Below are 18,188 nucleotides of genomic sequence, written 5' to 3' on the forward strand. Positions count from 1 at the left end.
TCTTCTGAAGTCTCCGAAAACCTCACACCAAAGACCTCTCTTACCTAAGAATAAATTTCTTGATTTTCCATTCTCTTCTTTTGCTGTCATGTACTAGACAACTGCAAAACAATTTAGCCTCTGAGGCAAATATACAATTAAGACACAAAATGGCCCAACTATTCATCACAAGCCTTCCCCTTGAAGTGTATCATCTTTGTGTTCTGATTCCACGTCTTTTGATAACAGCAGTAGTAGAGGAAGTCTCCAAAAACTTAAAGCTTATTGGAGCGGCGTTATTTTTATCCCTAACCCTTTCTCCATAGGGTCCCTTTGGCTGTGAAGACAGGGTGTTCTTAGCTGGGAAGACAAGGCAGGGGGGACCTTTCTACAGAAGGGTTCCCCACTCTCTGGAGCTTCATTCCTTCTGGAGTTCACGGAAAACAAAACTAACCATCAGAGGTTCTTTCTGCATGGGGAATGGAGTTAGGGAGGAGAACAACTGACAATACCACCAAATGAGCCTCAACGTAATCAGACTCTGAAAAAATGGTCTTATGTTGCTGATACAGGGACAGTGACAAGATACTCCACAGCAGTGGGCTACTAAGTTAAGAAAAGTCCAGAATGATGACAGCGTTCACATGCAGATTCACATGTATTAGTGTCTACACTTGTACCACTGGTGTCCCATTTTCAATTTTCTATTTCTGTCAGGAAGACTAGAAAACACGAAAAGCTGAAATTTTGATTATATCATTCAGCTCCAAAAGACGATCTACAGAATCAGGCTTGTATCGTCAATCTGCATATATATCTCAGTGCTAATTTTCTCTCTTTTCTATTTGATCAGCACTGTAGGGATATTCTTCCTCTGCCTTCACTCAATGAATTCTCCTGGTTCGAGGTCACTCACTGACTTTTCGTGTTCCAAGGACACTCAGTATACTTGGTCTAATCCACAACTTTGTTCTTTCTTGGAGAACTTCAATTTTCTTCCTGAGCTCTCACCTGTCCTACAGGAAAGCTATATGTGTTAGTACATCAGAAGCAGTGTCAGCTGGTGTATGACTTCCCCTGACACCTCTGAAGAGCACATGCTCTTCCCTGCACTGCAACCAGTAATATGGGGCACCAGCATTAAGGAGTACTTTAAGGAGTATTTGTGTAATGATGCAAAGTAAACCATGATATAATTCTGTATATGACATGCTCATAAATTAACACTCTGATATTTGAAATAACTCATCACTGGATGAAGAAAAGTTTGTTCCAAAAGAGATAATTAGTATTTTTGGAATTGAATAAAATACTCCATAGATAATAATCAAAAAGCTTTCTTTCAGATTATGCTACCTGTATTCCCATTGAATAAAGCCTTCTTTTATTGGGCTGCTTAAAATACGTGGCAAAATCTTGCAGTAAGCCATTAAGCAGGAAAAGTTAGACCCAAATCTAACCTTGACTTCACTATTATGGAAGCTAATATGGACAAAACCTTAAGAAGCATGGAGGATTTTCATATGCAACACAATTCCTCCACAGAACTGGCAGGTTCTCTACATGCCCTAGAATATAGCCTATGACAAATCCACTGAGAACAAAAAATAGAATTTACAAAACCAAATAACTATTTCAATAACAAGACTGAAAAAATGTAAATATGATAATGAGAAGAAATTATAGTTTTATATTCCACTCACTGTAAAAGCCTATTTATATCCTAGAATAGTTTCGAATTTTCTTTTATTATCTCAGTAGGAACCCAGCATACATTAGTCAAACAACTGAACAGGGGAATAGTATGGCCATTACGTTCTCAGTAACAATCTTGGGTTGAAATAGGACGATGCAATCATTACCTACTTCACACAGCTATCCATGGTATTTCTAAGTCACCAGTTACTGCAATATTCAGACATGAAAAAATGTTTTGTCATTACACAATGTCTTTCAATCAAAAGATCTTGTCTACATGACCTTAAACAAACTGATGTTATATAAAGTCACTCATTAAAATATTAGTTTATTTAACCTTAAAATAATCATGATACAGAAGTAAATACTATTTAGTTCTTCACGATGTCAGGTCTTGATATCCTTAATTTCACCGGAACATGTTCTGTACAGCCAAAAAAGAAATTGCAGTATTGCAGGAAACTTAAATTGAATAAATTTCTGTAACATTTGGTGTTTAACTCATGTGAGGAAAGTCCTTTGAAACCTCTCACAGCTTTACTCCTTCTTGGGAACATAAGATTTTGGTAAAAATAAGACAATGTCTGCACTGGGGAATTTCTAAAGGATATTCTATGAAATATTCCAACAGGCAGACGAAACACCTACGCCATTATTTTTACACGATAATTTCTGCATCATAAGTTTCGAACAATATATATCAATGTACCAGATAACCTAAGATTAAGATGAACAAGGTTCTGAAAAGAATCAATTTAAATGCAGAAGAAAGGACAGTATTCTTATCAGTAAAGAGGATCAGCAAATTTGGAGCAAGACCAAATCAAGCTAGTGAGCTGGCAGATCAAGGTGCTTGTAAAAGCTGCAAGAAAGTGATTTTGGAGGGGGTAAAGCAATTAGGAGAGTGCCTAAGTGCAACTGGAGGTGACCTGTGCAGGCAAGACTATTCATTAACAGATTAAGAGGGGAATGAGAATTGTGATGATGAAAACAAAGGCATGACCCACACGTAGGAGAGATGAAAGAATGAGCAAGTCTACTAGACAAGGATAGAGAGGTTGTTGAAGCCAAGGAGGTCAAGGGGGACATCAACAAGCACAGCATAGGTATGAGTGAAGATGAAATCAGAGGAGGAGAAAGCAGTGGGGGGGTGGAAGTCATAGGGATAAGGTGTTTGATGTAAAGGAAGGAGGATGGAGGAGAGAATGGACAATTAAGTCTCAGTTCTGACAGCAACAAAGCCTCAGTTCAAGTGATTCAATTCTTCAAGGACATTATTATCCTAGACTAAGGGTGAGGTACATGGTGGGTTCCAGGCTAGGGGAAACAGGAAAAGGAGAAAAGACTTCAGAAAAGTGAAAGTATTTAGAGAAACACAGTACTGAGGTTAATTGTGTCATACTGCTCCGTTTGCTTGGCAAAAAAGATGGAAATCCAAATGCAGATAATTTGCAGAATTAAATTATTAAATCTGAATTTGAGAGTTAACATCAAAAAAAGAGCTCCGTGTTGCTACTCCACATGCAGTTTTTTTCAAAGCAATACACTAACAACCTTGAAAAATTTAATTCATATAGGAATTTTAGGGAACCAGTAAAAAGAAAAGGAGATATCTCTGAAATTACCTCTACCCATAGAGCTGGCTATCAGCTGTCATAGTGGCTGTTCCCTCTTTATACGTTTTATACATCAAGAGCTTAATGGTTAAGTAGTCTCCTAGAAAGCTAAGATTTGAGTTCCTTCTCAGCCAAAGGGCATACAAACCACAACCCTCACAGCCCAAGCATATGTTTCTTAAACATGCACAATCCATACTACTCAAGAACCAGGCAACAGGTTGCTGGTAAACCTTTTTTTTCTCCCCCCTGTATCTAAAATATGCAGAATGTAATATGTGTAAACCAGCCAGGGAACACCAGAATACCTATCTGCACCTTCACTTACAAGTGTTTTAATCAATAGACCACAAAGTCATTATTATTTTAGATCACTCTATCCCTGTGGATTTCTTGCATTTTGACAGCATCTGATTTTTTATTTTCTGCCTGCAAGTCATAATGATATTAGATACACATCTCCAAAAGGCAGTTGCCATTATCCAGATTACATTGCACCCCATGAGTACTCATCTCCTGGTGAAGAAGGAAACTGAATCTAAGTTTCCCAACTTTCTGGACGTGTGTTTAGAACACTAGGTACTTCAGAAATACACATTGTACTCTAAACTCAGCAAAGAAAGCATCACATCTCAAGACCCAGAACTTGCAGTACTTTAAGCACCTAACTGAGCATCTCAAAAGGGGAAACATGGGGAAAGGAGGAAGATCAACAGCAGTTTACATACGGGTCTTACACATGAGTTGTGTTCAGATCCCACTTAAGCACAAAAATGCTAACTGGATCTTGTCACTAGTTCTCAAAAAAGCAAGGAAAAAAGACCCACACTTCCTTCCCTGTTTTGTTAATATTAGGTATTTTTTAATAGTAAGTGTTTTAGAATGACAAATAATTCTACAAATGTTTAGTGATGTACCAATCTAACTCCTTGCAAGAGTGTATTATAATTGAAGAACTTCAGTAAGTTTGGAAGCAATTCAAAAGTGAAGTCCATTGAAACAGCAGTAATTAGTGAGCCAAAATGCATACAATCCACGGCACATCACCTTTGAAATACACCCAAAAGAATTAAATATTTCAGCAAAATATAAAACATATAACTTCGAATTAAAAATGCCTGAAATACAGAACGAAAACTTTATTCCCAAACTGTAGACTTCAATTACTGTTCATGGAAATACAGGGGTATTAAATTATCTACCAGAAGTCTTCACCAAAATCCCCAGTTAAAAAACAAACATGTAGAGGACTATAAAACGGTATTTATAAAACTAGTGAGGGCCAGAACTATAAAGTTTGCACAAATTTTGTTTCGTTCAAGGAGAAGATGTATTAGTCTGCAAAATTTCACAAATACATGACTTTTTCCATTTATCTTCTCCGAGAAAACTAGTGAAGAAACATCTAAGTAAGAATCTGAAAGTAACCTTACAGTTAGGGCTTGCAGTAACACCATCTATTTTTATATTTTTTATATTTCTTATATTCTTAATCTCTTATTATTTACACAGATTTAAAAAATACTAAAGTACATGTTATGGAAAAATACTTAAATTTCCTCATCACAGATTTTAAGAAAGTCTTCTGACTATTTGCTTTTTTCTCATTGCTTTTTTTTTTTTTTTTTACTGAGAACAATTGCATGAGATCAAGTATCTTTGTTCCTTAGGAGATCATCTGCTCCTGCTGCTCATTTACCATCTGAAATCATAATCATCTGTTGGTGACAATCTAATCATCTTCACAGTAACTAATTGTGATGTCACAAACAAATGATTATGATTTCAGGTGGTGAACAAACAGCAGGAGCAGATGTACTCTGAAGAACAAAGACTGTAAAGTCATGCATGAATCCTTAGTAATAAAATGTTCGGCAAGAAAAACAAAGAGCCTGTCCTTTACAGAGAGGTAGGATTGTTCTGAATGTAACTTTTTTTATTAGTAGTTTTTCAATACTTTGTGATTCCCCAAATTGGCAGAAATAGATAAAGGAAAACTATACTATGGAAAATTGAGGGTGGGGAGCATACAAAAACTGTTAGGGTCATTGTTTCCTTGTTAGAATTATAATATATAAAAATATTGTTACTTTTTTCTTTTATTTTTACGTATTTTGTTCTTCATAGCTCATCTACAGCTTCTCCTAGAACATATACTGTATGATGTTTGTGATTACCCCATCCAGGAATATAAAACCCAAATACGTTCCCAAAAAAATGCACTTTGCATTAGGATTGTTTATTTGTTTCATGCTTTGAAACATGTTTCTGTTGACAGTAAACATCTCCTGTATGGGCTGCAAATGCTTGTGGTCTGCCCACAGTGTTTCAGTGTCTCTTCCAGAAGCATTAGGGAAAATACTCACTCAATATTCTTGTTATTTCATGTGCGAAAAATTTCTAAGATATCCCAAACCAAGAAACTAATAGCTTCTTGTTTCATCTTTAAGACTGTGAAATGAAGAGGAAAGGTAAAGAAGCAAACCTGTGGGAAGAAGCTTTGCCAGTGAGTAGAAGGAACAGAAGTGAAGTTTGTTGCAAGGATGGCTGCAAAAGTACATGATAGAGGGGAACAGGAGAAGGTCATTTTCAAGGATATTTAACAGAGAATACTAAAAATGCATTGAGCGAGTACATAGGAGGATACAGACTGACGAGTATTTCCCAGCAAAAAAGAACTACATAATAAGAGTACAAAGAAATCTGTCCTTCAACGGTACTAAGATATGTAACTGTTATGATTTTGTTGGGGGTTTTTTTGTACTAAAGCATACAACTTCACTTTATTACTACAGTTTTATTTCACACAGTTTCAGATGAAGACATAGTGCTTTATGCACACAAAGAAAGAATATCTGCCTGGAAAAGGAAACTGATGCACAGTACGTTGTTCTAACAGGACACGATTGTTTTCCTGGAATAAAATTACTGGAAATCTGAATAAGAGCTGCCAAATGGTAGATGTAGCAATCCCAGAGCTTCATATTTTCAAGACCACTGAAACTTAGGTTTTGGGGTCACAACAAATGCAACCGTACATTTCTCTTACAAGGAAGGATACAGAAGGGAGGAAGGTGCTCCATTTGCTCTCTTTAAAACTTCCTACTACAATGCTGACACGGCAAGAGTACCTACCAACAACTGTTGTTCTTGAATATAAACTAGCCTATTCATACCTGAAAGGATGTGACATTTTTGATCTCAAACAGTGGAATTTGTTTGAGAGTGCCTTAAAAAAAACCCTGTACTTCACAGGTACATGAAAGATCATGCATGGAAGTGATCTCTTTTTTCATTCAAAAGGAGAAAATACTTCAAATTTCCTCAGTTCTCCTTGACTACAAAGCTCTGAAGTTATCTCGGACTCTGAGGCTTAGGGGAAGATCAGTGGGTGTGTGCAGCGAAAACTCTTAATAATATTAGTTCTTCTTCAGGGTTTTTTATGCATTCCCTGTGCGGGAAACTAGTACATGCTATTCTACCAGAGGAAGAGCAGGCAAAGTTCCCATAGGTGAAGATGTACATAGGTAAAGATGTACTTTAGTAGGGGAGATTATCCCCCTACTAAATATTAGCACAGCATTTCAACAAGTCATCATGTCTATGGAAAACTGATGAGAAATATCAAGTGATACTGCATAGATCATCTCCAAATGTTACAATACCCTGATCTCAGTCACATCCTGAAAAAACAGGCCTCTTCATAGAGCGATTCAGTAGGAAGGTATCAACTGAACTTAACTGGTTACGTAAAAACATAGAATCATAGAATAAATTATCTGGGAATCTGTGGTTCCTTCCTATACATTACAGATAAATAGTATGATACTTACATGTTGAAAGAGCTACAGTATAGAAGCTACTACAGTGTTTTTTCTATATAAAAATATACTTGAGTACAATTCGATACAGCAGATTCATAATTCTTTCAGAAAAGCCATTTTAGTTTAGAAACACCAAGAGAGGTTTCAATGAGAAACTCAAAAAGATGACTTATTAGCAATTCACTCAGCCGGGGTGACATCACATTAACACATTTAGAGAAGAAAAATGCATTTCTAGGTCTTCCATGAATCCTGGATGAGACTGTAAAGTGAAGAAAGACTGGGCTGTCCTCTACATAACTGTAACATATTCATTCCCCTCTTATGCCTTTATCTGAAAATCACAGTTAAGCTGTAAGTTTTGAAGAAAATACCCTAGAAGAAAAAGGTTCTTTATGAGGTGAAGAGTAAAAAAAAAAAAGAGTTAAAAAAATACATGCCTGTTGGTAACATTTTGGGTTCAAACCCTTCCTATTTAGCAAAAGGATAGTAGAGTCCTTCTGAAATAAAAAAAATATACACTTTAATCAGCTGATTATTATTAACATTGTCTCTAGATTGGAACCCTCAAAAAAGGAGTTAAGGGATTAAGCACCGTGGTCTCTGAACAGCACCATCAGAAATAAATGCACTATGTCTACTGACATGATGGCTACATGCCCTTTGATTTCCAATTTACTTGTAGATCAGAAGAACGGAAATGAAGGCATCTAGACATGTCTGTCATACATTAGAAAAGCATCCCAGAAAGAAAATCTGTTTCTGTACCATGGCCTGCAGTGGATGAAAAAAGGCCTGTGAGCAGGCTAATCTGTGAAAAAATAAGTTCTTTGGTCAGCACAGGTTTGAAATATAATTTTTGTTGATCTTGTCTCCTGTTGAGTGTTCTCCTCCTAGATTCAGATTTACATGTGTAACTGCCAAAATTTTCTAGTCAAATGAAGCCTGGGAAAAGGATTGTTTTTTCTTGTTGTTGTAGTAGATGGCTGTGATGTCATCTATAAATATCTTTGCTACAAGACACTGCAAGGATAGGAGAAAAGCTAGAGGTCTTATTCTTCTGTCCTGAACTCCAATATGTTAACGTTTGAAGACATTAACATTTGAAGATGTTTCACAGGCCACGTCCATAGAGATTTTGACAATGCAAACAGAAGTCACCTAGAAGTATTGATGAGGATTGATGATAGCGCTGGAAGGAAGCAATTAATAAGAAGTCTTAGATCCTGTAGAGCCCTCTCTTTCAGGGAAACACAACGGCATGTCCTGAATCCAAGATCACTTAAATACTAGCAAACTTTTGTGTGAGTTGAAGCACAAGTTATTCACCAGGTCTAGTGACTGGGAAGACCACGTATATACTGGAACACTACTGAACTCCTTAAAACCTGCTTTTAGGACCATGTCCTTCAGACGTATATAGGCAAAAAATAGAAGGTAGCTCAAGTGTTTGGTTCATGGAAAAGTGAAGTACTATTTATATTATCTTTACCACTCTAAACAGCAAAAAACTAGTTATAAAATCACAAAGGTCTGTCTTATTCATTATCTGTTGCAGTGAAACTGAAGTCGGTCTCCACCAACAAGGTCTCTCAGGCCTTTATGTCTACAGACACAGCTCAAGGAAGAGAGAAACTAACAGTAGCAGAACCTAATCAGTGTCAGGGATCTCTTGAGAAATTTTCAGCCTATACAAGTCCATGGGACCTAATGGGATATATCTTAGCATGCTGACTCAACCTGCTTCTGTCATTGTGAGGCATTTTCTATTATCTTCAAAAAGTCATGAAGATCAGGGGAGGTCTCCAATGCCTGGAGAAAGGCATCATCATCAAAAAAGGCAGGCTAGTCGGCATGACTTTAGTCCCTGGGAAAATCATACAGTAAGTCCCCTTGCAGCCATTTGTGGGCGTACACAGGAGAAAAAAAGCCATTGGGAACAATCAGCATGAATTTACCCAGGTAAAAAATAGCTTCAACAACCTGATTGCTTTTTATGATAAAATGACTGGATTTATGAATGAAAGGAAAATCATGGATGTTATTTAGCTTTAGCAAGGCTTTTGACATCATGTCTCCCACAGCATCCTTGCATCCAAACTGTGATGTTGGAGTCTAGGTAGATGAATTACTAGATGATGAAAATTTGTTTGGATGATCAGGCTTAGAGGAAAGTGATAGGCTATGAGGTACCTAATAGCAGCCTTCCAATACCTAAGAAGAGGTTGCCAAAAAGATGAAGCCTTGCACATTACTGAGTCATGTAGCAGAAGAACAGGTCAAGAGAGTCATAAACAAACAGGAGATGTTTTGACTGGGATAAAAAGAAAAAAATTCAATGTGAAGGTAACTAAGCATTGGAACAGGCTGCCCAGAGAAGCTATGGAATCTCTGTCCTTGGAGAACTGGAAAAAAAGACATAAGCAACCTTGTCTGAACTCTGTACTGACCCTGCTTTGAGCAGGCAGTTTAGATGACCTAAAATCCCTTACAACCTGAAAGATTCAATGGTTCAATGAGTAAATAAAAATCTCCTTGTTCTTGCACTCCTTCATACCTATACTCACACAGAGGACACTCCAGAGTTAATTCACCTAATTGCAATAATATCCCTAAAATATTTACAAAAAGCATTTCAATTGTCTTGAATTATCCAAATCCTACAGAGACAAAGAGAAGTAAGTAAATATATAAATTTAGGAAGCAATACATACTGTTACTTGTTGGCTCAGGAAACCCAACATTCTGGCCGTTCCAACTCTTGTTTTCTCCAAGCTGAAACAGGTAGAAAAAGACAAATAAGGAAAGAGCAAACTACTCCTTAAACAGAACAGTCATGTTTATAAAATTAGTTGAAAGATTCTAAAAAGGATGAGTTGGGATTGCCACATCTGCTCACAAAACTTTGCTAACACATCTTAATTTTTGCCCAAAATAGGTTACTTGAGGAATGTACCCTTCATGAATAAACATTAACAACTATTGCCTAACACCGAAATATAAATGTTTCCCCAAGGATTAGGCTCAACTCAATATGTTACCAAATCAGACTTAAGATGAAATGTTTTAAGCAGCTCTCAACTGAAAACATACACAGACAAGAGAGAAATTACATTCTAAAACAAGAAGATCCCAATAACTGCCTATGAAAGAATGCATAAACACTGCAAAGTACTTTGGGTGTAATTTTAAAATATTTACTTCTTACGAATCCATTTAGTTACTGAAGTGGAAGCAAAACAAAGACTGCGATTTTTCCTTATTTTAATACATAGACTTTTTTGAGGAAGCTAATTGTTTTCAAATTAATTTTATTATGTTTAACACCAAGTATTACTCTAACACAGAAAAGGAGAGGAATTAACACAGAAGTACAAAATGAGACCATTCCTGAAGTCTGCACAGTAAACAATATGGCGGTGTTCTAGCTTCATGTGTTCAAGCTCCCTCACGAACTAGGAGCTATTGGCAACCAGCTTGACCAATGTGAAACAAATGATCTTTTTCAGATTTCACTGGGATTTTGTATGCAAACAGAAAACCTCACAGCAAAGTAGTCTATGTGCCATGACAAAGTTGTAACGGTTTGCTCTGGAAGAAAGGGTTGACTGGAAAGCGGAAGAGACGGGAAGGAGGATCAGTTGGCTGAAATCTGCCCTCTGCATCTCAGAGGTTGCGTTAAGGCTGTTTAGATTCCTATCATGTTGTAATGCAGACTATCAGATTATGTGTTTTCCTTGAGAAAGAAGAGGGAAGAGCAGATTATGCAAACCAGCTATTCCAATTATTGTTCCGCTGCCCTTCCTCATTACGTAACACCCAATGTGCTTACAGTCTAGGCAACATGCAATAAAAACAGGAAATAGTTAGTGGAAAGCGAGAATAGGCATTGAGCTGGTTGTCAAGCTTGTCATCAACCTCCATGCACTTTAATTTCACATGACTCCTTCTATTCATAGTATGAAGCAGACAATATGTATATTGGAAAACATGGAAGACAACAGTTCTTCAAATGAATAAGTAACACGAAATCTATAAATATGTTTGTGTTTACTGCTGTCTGTTACAACAACACAATTTTGTCGTGAATCCATACTGTGCCTCTGTAACATGATCGGAAAATCAGCATGAGCATGCAGCTATAATATGAGAAGGACATTTCCAACTCTCCTCATTCCTCTCTTTTTACCGTTTATTAACTTCATCATGATGGGGAATTTAACAAGAATTCATCTATCAGTAAATTATCCTTAGTGCTGCTGTCTCACATGAATGCAACCTACTCTGGTTTTCTTCTCTCTAAGAGAATAAAATTGGCAAGAAGAAACGAGAAGATGGAAACATGAAAAAAATGAAGACGTTACAGCTCTCCATTCTCATCCACAGAGGTAAAATTCTGATAGCTGCAAAAGTCTCCCAGGGCACCTTCAAATTGCTTTCCTCAGGGCTCTGCACAACCATTACCGATTTCTTACAGGAATCAGATTACCTCAGAAAACAGCAGAGTCTACTTTTTTACAGTACCTGGATTAGCTGTTTACCTGTGCTGCCACCAGCACCATGTAACACCAGCTCTTGTAACACTCTTAGGTCTCCACTAAAACAATGAATACAATCACATTTTATGCACCAGGGCTAAGGAAAAAACACTGAATTTGGTTTTGCTGTTTTTTTAAGGGAGGAGGAAGGAGATGAAAGGACCCAGGAAAGCAGGAGGGTAAGGGAAAGAGAAGTTGCCTTTTTTAAAAACATCAAAAACAACCCAAGTGAAAATTGTCCATTTAGATGCCAATCTGATACGTCAGCTAATCTACACTGGGCCCCATTTTGGATTCAAAGAGAAAACAAGTATCTTCTAATGGTACATCTTTATTGAGCAATTTATATGGAAGGAATTTTGCAATGCTCAAATTGGTAGATATCTAAGGCCTATTTTCCCTCTTTGGATGTTTAGTTCGAGAATTAAAATGCTTTCATCTACTCAAACTAACTTGTGTGTCTGCAAATATGTTCACTCTGTTATATATGGAAGATAAAGCCAGATGTTCTAGATGTTTTATGTCCTTAATCCCAACAAAGCTTTAAAAATTTGTTCTATGATCTTGAATACTCCAACAACATAAAATTTGAGTAGTTCACATTTTTTGGATACAGTATGATGTTTTCTTATTGTATTCAGAATAACATTAGGCCATTGTATGCTATTCTATCAATTCTAAGATATCTATGTCTGCAAGTATATAACTAAACCTGTTTTTTTAGAGACAATGCACTTGTAAGGAATAGTTTAATAAACGTAGGAAAACGAAGCAATGTAACCACAAGTTTCCATTGTGTAGAGCTCTCCAAATGAACTATGCTGTGGGCTAAATTTTTTCAAGCTTTATCTCTGAAAATTACTGAGTAAAAATAGTTCAGCCAATTTGAAAACCAAGAACAAAAACCTACGTTTTCCTATTAGAAAAAAAAGTTGACTTTTCTGTTTTGCTCCCTCCCCCGGCCCCCAAAAGCCCTTTGGCCAAATTAGCAATGAAGAAAAAGTTGATACTGATAGAAAGTATCTTCAACGGCAGAAAAGTCTCAACATTCTGGTGAAAATGAATGATCATTGGACTCTGTCACAAAGCTTTTTTAAAATGGCTATGACTGCGCAGTATGTTCTCACTAGGAACACCATCTAGCCTCCAAGTACTTGTATATGACTAAGATATACAGTGAAGAACGTAGTCAAGGTGAATGTGAATAATTTACATTGAGCTGCTGCTCTCAAAGGAGAGGGAAACAAGGAGGTGGAGCCAAGTCATCAGTATGGCATTTATCTTTTCCTGGCTAGGTGTACAGAGCAGAGTATCTTCCTGTATACATTTATTTTTTAAAAGAAAAATAAAGGGTATTTTAGAAGATACATATATTATATTCAGATTTGTCACGTGGTCCCCAGAAAAGCCCAGCAGAACATTCTGTTGACCTGAGCTAGCTGGTGCAGCCACAGCAAACATTTAAGCCATAACAAAAATACATACATGCAGTGACTCTGCATAAGACTGAAGTTCTTCTGAGTCCATGGCTTAGCCAAATATCTTATCAAACATCTTTTCAGGATATAAAAGACAAAACTTTAACACCCAATTTTGGTTACAAAATCTTCCCTCAACAATCTCAAGAAAGGAGTGCTAAGTTACGTATCACTAACATGGAAATACATACCTGCAACACAGATGAATTTAAAATGTCACTCTTTCTCCACAAAAAATATAAAGCCAGATACACAATCTCTTTCTCAGTCATCAAACCTGAAAAGGCCATTATCCTTCTGGAATGCTTTTAGTGCATATGCAACAGGAAGACAAACATTGACTATTATGACTACTTCATGTATGAAAATTAATAACATCATTCCTCTCAGTCCTCTCATGGACGCCCAAAATGGAATACAAGCAAGAGGCACGTTCATCCTGATTTGTAAGTAGAAATAGGCACATACATCACATGTACACTTTTGCATACACGCTATCCTCTGGAACTACATGTCTGTTCTTAATTACTCTTACAGGAGGAGAGGCTGCACTTGCTACTAACTGCAGCTATAAAGCTGTAGCTAAATGAAGGCTGATCTCTGACAAGCAACCTCCTAAAACAGGAGGCGCACAAATTTCTGCTTCTGTTCTTACTAACTGATTAGCCCATACAGCTAAGAAATCTAGACACGGGGAAAATGTGGGCATCATTAACAATTGGTTCTCACCTTCTCTGGCTGGTCTTGAAGAGGTGTAGAGGCTTTGTAACCCAGCTGTAGCAACATTGCTTCTGCTGCATTTCTTTTAGCTATTTTCTTGTTTGGGCCTGTTCCAGTAGTAATCTCATTGCCTACTTTTACCTTAAAAAAGAGAACATTGATCGTAATCAGGATAAATGCATGACTCCTTAATATCACCATGTAATAATCTTACTGATGTACCAACAACCTTCATCTCTTTTGATGAAAATGTAATCTTGGAAAAATAAGAATAGAGCAGAAGGAGACTACAATGCTGCTTCACACAAAGGAACTTGTTTAGATTCTTCAGAAGGTCCCCAAACTTGTACCCAGGAGCTACATGTTTCTGTACCTCAGTGCAAAGACAGTTGTCTCTCTCTTCCACCAGCCTCTGGGCCAACCCCATTCTCCCCGCTGAACATCTGCCCCCTCCTTGCTCTCTCCTCTTTCTTAACACGGGAAGTGCTACAGGATCTGGACTTCCTCTTCCTTGCAGGAGCGTTGCCTACAGCAGCTCCCCAGCATCACTGGGACAGTATCCAGAACAATGGAGAAACAAACAATGACCTGGAGCTTTAAATAAGAGAGGTTTCTAAAGAAAGATGAAAACCATGTTCACATTCCTCCCACTTTGTCGTACTGCAAGGAACATGAGGGCTGGGGCTGCTTTCTTCTCCGCACTTACACCTGACAAGCTTTTATCAAAATAATCTTTGGAGAGAGAGCTCCTTGGTGGACCTGTAGTCTGTACCGCACAAAGGGTTTCTGACAAACAAGATGCCTTTCACGAAACAAGAAGTTAAAATCTCAAAATAAAGACAAATTATAGCCAATGGATATCCACAAAGAGCGAGGCTCTAACTTTTTCCTTGGGTTTGGTACCATTTTGAAACTACTGAAGCTGTATGTGCCTGGTTTGTGATATTAGCACTGACATTGCTGTTCACTTTTGCAACATTCATAGCTCTTTCATACCTACATTGTGCCCTGTTCATTAAGCCATTTTATTTGCCAAATTATCTCTGAAAATAGTATACGGTTTCAAAAGCACGAAAATGAAAATAAAATAAAAATAATAAAACAGTCGAGGCAATTTGAATAAAAGAAACCTTAGAGGTCAAAAACCTGAAACAGTCTGGAAGGAGCTTTAAAAAAATTGTAAAAACAGGTATACGATTGTTTAATAAATGTTATTCAGTAATTTATGTTATTCAATAATTATTTTCTTTCCTCAAACTATCATGCACATATTTTCCTAAAAGTTTTCATGTTTCTTTACTCAAATACCTATTAATTCTAATACAAAGAAGAGATTGTAAATAAATAGTGATCATGAATGTCCCTTCAAAGTACATATATAATTAAACAAAAATATTCAGTTACCTAAAATAGAAATATTAATAATCTTGAAATAAAAACCTTATCTTCTATGCAGTTCTGCAATTAGAATACAGTCAATCTGCTACAAGTTTATATGCAATAAAATTGAGGGACTTTAATGGGACAAGACAAAATGATAATTTATAACCCAGCTCACAATAAATCAATGCGCTGCTATTTCTCAGACCTGTAAAACTGGTTTAGCTATTATTATAACCTCTATCAAGGATTAAAGGTCTGACTACAAAGAGAAAGAGCTTTCTGAAATTAACTTTGGGAACAGAACACCAACTAATGTCATCAGAGGTTTTCTTCTGTTTATCTAGTGGTCAGGACAAGTAATTGGATCCATTTCATCACATCTAAACTTGCTCTTTGTGTGACAGATAAAAATGAACATATTATCTCTGGATATTTTACTTCCACATTCAATTAAATTAAATGAAAACATTGTTTAAGCAGTTTATACAAAGGCTTTTTATTCTGATAAGGTTTTTTGCATGTCATAATGAATCCAGTGAGACTCCTGAAGGTGGGAGAAACAGCAGCATGATTTTAGTGTGAAAATATCACAAAAGGGTAAAAATGGGGCTACAGTGTTTGCATACATAATAAAACAACTGATCTATGGAATTTCTTTGACTCTTTCACAAGTCTTCCTAGACAAGGGAATCTTCTATGTATTCATCGCTTTTAAGATTTATTTTTTTTTATTCAAATCAAAGATTTTGCCATTATTGAGACTCTTCCAACAGAAAATCAACTTCTCAGCCTATCTTTCTAACACTGGACTGCATTACACAGTCCTCTCCTGACACCTCACACAACCATCTCTAACTGTGGACATTCCCACAGGGGTCTGAGCAAGGGAAAAGGGATGGTCTGTGATAGGATCACTCTTTTTCAAACATTTTCACGTAGCACAAAAAGTTGGAAATCCAAGTTTATACTTATAAATCATATTCTGCAACAAAAGGAATCTTCTTTGCTTTAGAGAGAAAAATAATAGATCCTCAAGAAAGACCACTGAAGTCCAAGGAAATGAAGACTGCTAGCTTATCTTGAGAGATATGAAGGAGGGACTTAGAGATTTAAGTGAAAACATAAGAATTTTTCTGGAGAAGGAGGTGCTGGAACATCATAAACTCTGCTTAAGATGTGAAGTGACATTTTGGTGTGCTTTGTAGACAAGTCAAAACATGTTCAGGTATGTTGTTCTGAATTGTTCCAGCACAAAATTACCCCTGAGTGAAAACGCAAGAGAAAAGAATTCCTCCCTGTTCCTAATCTTTCTTAACCTGCTGTTGTGCTATCTAACAAAATATCATAGTTATATCAAATCTTTGTGAATGTTCATAATTTAAAAATTAAAGATATATTAATGATCTACTGTTTCTGTATTAGGTCCAGAGCCTTTAACTGGACAGGCTAAAACACATGATGGAAGGCGTTTTTTCTGTGGTATTTCAGATATGAAGAAAGCCATAAAGAAATTGAAAATCTGAAAGGAGTTCTTACAACATTTATAACACTGGTTTTTTTAAACCAAAATGCTTGGTAATATGGAGATATTCATATCCATATTTCCGCATATTTGTTTGTATTGCAATCCTCTGATCCACAATAGAAAAAAAATATTTTTTTTTTTCAAAAAGACAAGTAAAAGTAAATAAACCCACAGTAACATCAGGGATAATAAGAATAAACAATAAATAAGAAGAGTATTAAAAAATGCAAAAACACTATGAAAAAAGCATCTAGAAGGCACATAACCTAATTGCCATTTGTCTCATCAAGAGAAAGAAGAAAGTTCAAACTGGCTTTCTGATGCTGTATTTCATACAATTCTTGTATATCTGACCGTAAAGCAAAGAGCTAAACACAGAGGGATCTGCTTCATATTATGCCACCATTTTGATTGAGTTTGAACATAACATAGCAAGGGCATTATCTCCAACGTGACAGCACATGATACCTGCATAACAAACTCTCGACGGCGAGGCATTCCTCTCTCTGAAAGAAGAACATACTCTGGCTCCTTCTCTTTTTTGGCCTGTTGGATCTGAGCCAGACGACTGATGGGATTCATTCCTTGCCCATATTCTGGTCCAGTCTAAAACAGGTTTAAATGAAAGAACCATTATTTCAGAATACATCCATACAACTATTACACTGCTTCAATAAATCATTTACTAGGGTTACCTCTTCTTTAATACTCCCTTTGAGAGAATAAAAAGTAAATTTCTTCCCATCTTCCGATGATAAGACGGAAGATAAGAATCCTAACGCTCAAAACTGTGGCAGAAAATATGCACCTATTGTCTGCCACTGTTGCAGGTAGTGTGCATACCTAGCATCTGTAAGGTACTGATACCCTCATCTATCTATGGAGGTCCTACGAGGATGGATGAAAATTAGCAGATTCATCCATCAATTATATCTCGTTGCCCTATTTCTATGACCCTTCCCCCTAACCCCTTAAAACAGGTTGCTACAGTGCTGGAACATGCAGTACACTAAGACGAGGTAGGACTTAAAAAGGGACAAAAAAGATTTGCCATATAACAAGGAAGATGCCTCTCTCAGCCTTCCTGCCTTCCTTCTCAGTACTCCTGCTTCCATCCTACAATGCAACTAAAGATGTAGAAGGTTTACTCTGTTTGCATGGCATAGGAGTTCACCCTCAAAATACTTTTATGTAGTGAAGCTAGAAAAGACAGAGAGGAATATCTCCAACAGCTAGAAATGTTGCATATTGTGAGCCACTCACAAAGTATTTCAAATGCTTAACAGACAATAATCTTCACAGTAACATGTCAAAATGTATGGTGGGGGAATTGATCTGATGGGGAGAAAACGAATGGACTGAGAGACTGGTCTCTCCAACATTATACGGGTGAAAAATGACAATCTTTACAAATTATCTAGTTATGA

At 36.8% G+C, this 18,188-nt stretch overlaps 1 protein-coding gene across 1 annotated transcript in view; it reads right to left on the minus strand.

Moving 5' to 3' along the window:
- The window catches only part of STAU2 (staufen double-stranded RNA binding protein 2), a 175,912-nt gene that overhangs the window by 89,361 nt on the left and 68,363 nt on the right, over positions 1–18,188 (minus strand). The window contains exons 9-11 of the mRNA XM_086608697.1: positions 17,230–17,367; positions 13,863–13,994; positions 9,832–9,892 (exon numbers count right to left, since the gene is read on the minus strand). Of these exons, the coding sequence (XP_086464823.1) occupies positions 9,832–9,892; positions 13,863–13,994; positions 17,230–17,367 (331 nt within the window). The remainder of the gene's footprint in view (positions 1–9,831; positions 9,893–13,862; positions 13,995–17,229; positions 17,368–18,188) is intronic.

The sequence above is a fragment of the Tauraco erythrolophus genome, chromosome 3 (genome assembly GCF_009769465.1).
Source record: "Tauraco erythrolophus isolate bTauEry1 chromosome 3, bTauEry1.pri, whole genome shotgun sequence".
NCBI classification, from domain to species: domain Eukaryota; kingdom Metazoa; phylum Chordata; class Aves; order Musophagiformes; family Musophagidae; genus Tauraco; species Tauraco erythrolophus.